The 4,809-nt window shown below is 54.4% G+C and overlaps 1 protein-coding gene across 1 annotated transcript; it reads right to left on the bottom strand.

Moving 5' to 3' along the window:
- Positions 1 to 457: 457 nt before the first annotated feature.
- LOC106495426 (olfactory receptor 51G2-like) lies at positions 458 to 1,441 on the bottom strand. The gene has a single exon (XM_013955891.2). The coding sequence runs from the start codon at positions 1,439 to 1,441 to the stop codon at positions 458 to 460; it is 984 nt and encodes a 327-aa protein (XP_013811345.2).
- Positions 1,442 to 4,809: the final 3,368 nt, after the last annotated feature.

The following is a 4,809-nucleotide window of genomic DNA, read 5'->3' as shown; positions in this document are numbered from 1 at the left end:
ATGGAGCAGCAGCACGGGTTGGTGCAGGTCAGTGTACCTGTGGATCACGCTGACATCCTGCAAAGGGGCTGTGCCTTGTGCTCTGCCGTACACTGAGCTGTGGCAAATGTCCGAGTGGGTGCCCGAGGCAAGCAGGGCAGCTGGCCTGCAGAGGGGTTCTCAACCTCCCCCTGCTTCGGCACTGCTTGCAGGAGAAGGGAAAGGAGCTAACCCAGCCACGGAAGGGCATTGCAAATGCGGACACTGAGATGCTTTGTTTACTTGAAGTGATTTTTGCTAATGGTGCAACTGGTCCCTTTGCTGAATGCACCAAGGTGAACACCTGCAGATGGGCCAAAGGGGCTTGTGCAGTGCAGAGTCCCCACTGGTGCCCTGTTAGGGGTCAGAGCAGCCAACACACCCTGTCCTGCTGCTCACTGTCTCTCACATGTGCATTTTGTGACAGGCTGGTCCCCCCTCAGGGTCTCCCCCACGTCCCCTGTGCCTGCAGAAACCGTCTGGCAACCTGTGCCCGTATCTCCTTCATTCTCGCGTAGTACAGCACGGGGTTGAGGACCGGTGGGGCGAGGAAGTGGAGGAAGGAAAGGAGGCTGTGAGCGATGGCAGGAATAGGAAGGCCCAGATGGTTGATGAGGGACAAAGCCAGCATTGGGGTGTAGAAGAGCAGCACTACGGAGATGTGCGAGAGACACGTGCTCAGCGCCCGGACACGTTCCTCCATCAAGACGAGGCCCAAAATGCTCCTCAGTATCCAGGCGTAGGACAAGATGATGAGCACCGGGTCAAGGCCCATGGTGCTGAGCACGATGAAGAGAGCATATGTGCTCTCCCTGGAGCCAGCACGGGCCAGTTTCATCACATCTGGGTGCAGACAGTAGGAGTGGGAGAGGACACGGGTCTGGCGGTACGGTAGCCTTTGGAGGAGGAAAGGCAGGGGGACGTGCAGAGCAATGGCCCGGACTGCGATTGCAAGGCCCATCTGGAGCACCCTGGCATTGGTCAGGATGCAGTTGTATCTCAGAGGGTAGCAAATGGCCATGAAGCGGTCAAAGGCCATTGCCAGAAGCACGGAGGACTCCATGATGGAGAAAGCATGAATGAAGAAGAGTTGAGAGAAGCAGGCATGAGAGCTGACCTCTCTGGAGCCAAACAGGAATACCCCAAGCATTGTTGGCAGGAAGGAGGTGGACAGGCCCAGGTCTGACACAGCCAGCATGAGCAGGAGTAGATACATGGGGGTGTGGAGACTCGGCTCTGTCCGTATGATAACAAGGACCGTGCCATTTCCCAGAGCAGACAAGAGGTACAGAGCGCACACGGGTGCTGCCAGCCAGCGCGGGCTGCGCTCGAGCCCCGGGATGCCCGTCAGGAGAAAAGTGAGAGGGGGAAAGACGCTGATGTTGGCACTGGGACTGGTGTCCTGCTGCGTCTCCAGCTGCATCACCTCTTATGAAAGGAGACAGTGCTGCAAAAAGGAGATGTGAGCAGTGAGTGGTAGTGTGACACTCTGCAGACGCATCGTCCGAGCCCAGCTCCTTCCCTACAACCTGCAGGCTCAGCCCTGGAGGAGCATCTTGGCTTTCTGAGGCAACTCTTATTGTAGGCTCAAGTACTTCGTTAAGTGGGGTAGGTTCATAACATATTTAGTCTAGGTTTCTTCACTTTCCAGAATGCAAAAGTTTCATTGAGCAGGGCAGAACTGGGAAATTTACTACCACTTTTTTGCCAAACTTTTTTTTTCCTACAGCTGGTGCCCAAAAAGCTGCCTTCACTACCATTTTTGCATGCCTCTATTACTTCAGAACAGACAAGAGGAATAACTACTACTCCTTGCTAAAAAGGTTTCCTTTTATTATTATTTATTTAAAGAGAGGGTCAAAAGGGCTGCTCCTGGCAGTTTCTAACTCAGCCACCCAGATGAGTACCTTGGTTTGTTCAGAAGTACTGCATGTCTGATAGCACCCAGTGCTTGATGCCTGACCCATTACTCAATGCATCGCGACCGAGTCACCCCTTCTTAGGCACCAATTTCAGAGGTACTGGTGAAAATGCAAAAGATCCAGCAGGAGCCATACAAAGACCCCCCCCCCCCCCCCGGCCCAGCCATTTTCAGTTGCTTCTCTCCTATTTCCTGGTTTCAGGAGTACTTTTGTGCTCAGGTGTGCCTGGCCCCTTATGAATACAGGGCTTGAGCCACCCAGGAGATGCATCCGTTAAGCATGATTTGGTTTGCAAAGCCCTGTCTATCACCCTCCGTAGGCATGCTGCAGCTGAGAAAGCAAAGCCCCCTCACTAGGGCCCAGCAGATGCATCTCAGCATTTCCTTTAAAGCATTCCTGACTCAAGTATTAGGGACTGAGAGGAAAACTGAAAACAGCCCAGAAGCATCTACAGATTGAGTGGCTATTAACAGTGGGGTAGGTGGAGTCTTTTTTGGGGAACGTGTGTATCCCAGCAGGGTCCAGCTAACTTTCTCACCGGCTCTCCAGCTGGCGAGCGTGCTAGGAGCAACACGCAGTGCCGTGCAGGAATGCAGAGCCTCCCTAACGTGCACCGGCGGCAGCGAGCTCTGCTCAGGCTAATTATCCTCTGCCGAGAGGAGCTCTCCGGCCATGCGGGGTGCAGTGATGCAGGAAGCATGCAGCAGTCCTGTCGAAGAGGAAAGCCAGCTGCTCGCCGGCTCCTGGGGAGTCGCAGGGGCTCAGGCTGCACCTTTGCAGGTGGCAGCGCGGGGTCTGCAGCGCTGGCACTTCCCTGCAAACGTTAGCCCAGGCTGGCAGCACACCCGGACCGATGCTGGGTAGTGGCATGGGCTCCTGAGACCTGATTAATGCTGAAGTGCATCTGAATCTCCCTGCTGCCCTACCGAACTCCCGGTGCTGACCGTCCTCCTGCCACCTCCTTTCTGTTGCTCCTGGGACAGAGCCACGCATCTGCCTTGGTACCTCTGTGCTGTCTATGTGCTGAGGCTGGAGATGCTCTCTCCCCTCAGAGCACACATTTGTGGGGGAAAAGCTGGGGAGAGGACCCTGTTTCTGGCTGTCTCTTTGGAAAGGGTAAGATGCTGCTGAGACAGCCTGTTAGCATGATCGAGTGCTGTGTTTGGCAGCAGTATATCCCGGAGCACCCGAGGATTTGGGAAAGGGCTCAAATGCACCGCTTGGGGTCACTGTGCACGGGAGGCAGGAGCAGGAAAGGAGGGATTCTGAAGTGCTGGGAGGTCTCTGCAGCATTTTCAAAACTGAGAGCTGCCTCTGACCTGCCAGAACACTCCATTTCAACACAGCTGAAACAAAACTGCCAGGAGTTTAACTTTAAATGCTGCCATAATACTGAGAAGAATTAAAAGAAGAAAAAAAAAAGATTTAAATTCTTGAAAATGAAACCAGACTTTTTGGGGGAGAGAGGAGTTAAAATGAGATTTTTCTAGTTGCCAAAAATGAGGAAGGACAGACTAATTAGAAAAAAAAAAAAGAAAAGCCAAATGATGTCTATTTTGGTTGAACTTGGGCTAAGGGCTTTGTCTTTGGCTAAGGCAGCCCCAAACAGGCGCTGTTCAGGCTCTCTGGTGAAGGGCTCTGGCGAACTCACCTTGCTCAGGCAGCTGCGGCTGGTGCAAGCGGCTTGGGGAGGGATGCGTGCATGCGAATCCTGCTGCAGCCGCCGTGCTGTGCGCCCACCCACCCTGCGTTTATCGTGCAGTGTTGCAAAGCCCCGCAGGGCTGGCAGCAGCACCCAGAAAGCTCCGCTTCTCTCAGTGTTTCCTTTAACACTGTGTGCGCTGGCAGGAACTTCCTGGCGGCCAAACCGCTGTAGCAGCCTGTGCCAGCTGTGGGGAAGCACCCGGGTGTCTCGGATGCAGAGCGTGAAGTTGAGGTCGGGAGAGTCTGAGCTGCAGAGCCTGTTTGCCATACAAAGTGCGGTCCTCTAACTAAACCGCCACTGCCTCCAGTGCTGATGATACTTAAGTGCCTTCTGCAGCGTAGTTCAGATTTGTGCTCTGCCAGCAGCCCTCAGCAAAGGGCGCTGGATCGCTCTCTCAGCGGCTATGAAGATGCTTGGGGTCCATTGGCTCAACCAGGCTCAGCCCCAGTATGCAGGGAGAGGATGCTAGTGATGGAAAAACACTGCAGGGAGGGTTACATCACCTTCTCTGGCCCCAGTGAGACGTGCTGGGATGCTGCTGTTGACAGCAGGTAAGGGATACGTAAGGCTATGCCCATGCTGCAGGGCAGGTGCACCCCACGAAGGGCCCTGTGTCAGGTCCCCCAGTCTCGCTTGCACGCTGGAGTTTCCCTTTCACAGCCACTGGCCACAAGAGAGGGCTGGGGGAGACGCAGACCCAGGCTAGGCGCTGGGTGGCCCTCATGATCCCGTAGCAGCCCAGGAGCTCCCATGGGGTGGCACCGACCACCCTGCAGATGGGCTTCCGAGTCACCAGGTGCTTCTCCTTTACCTTGGCCGAGCTTTGGACCAGGACTAGCAGGGGTACAGCCTGCACTGGCCTCTATTCCTTGCATGCAGGGAATAACTTTGGAGACAAACAGCTCTTCTGAAAGCAGGTGTCCATCTGAAAACCATTCTGCAGATGGAAACCGTTCTGAGATGTGCTCTCTTAGACTCATTTCCAGTGGCCAACCCCAGATACTGTTTGTCCCCAGTGAGGCTTTGACACTCACCCAAACACTCTCTGTTGCTGTGCTCCCAGCTTGTGCTTTTTAGGTTTCCTCTTCATTTTTCCATGTTGGTACCAATGTGATATCTGAATGGCCTCTTTACAAGCCTCCTTTCTAGCACTGACCTTCCCTA

This window comes from Apteryx mantelli, chromosome 1 (genome assembly GCF_036417845.1).
Source record: "Apteryx mantelli isolate bAptMan1 chromosome 1, bAptMan1.hap1, whole genome shotgun sequence".
NCBI classification, from domain to species: Eukaryota; Metazoa; Chordata; class Aves; order Apterygiformes; family Apterygidae; genus Apteryx; species Apteryx mantelli.
This window is presented reverse-complemented; position numbering and strand designations above follow the sequence as displayed.

Excerpts from the sequence above, each read along its gene's own strand:
- LOC106495426 (XM_013955891.2), bottom strand. The coding sequence starts at position 1,441 with ATGCAGCTGGAGACGCAGCAGGACACCAGTCCCAGTGCCAACATCAGC.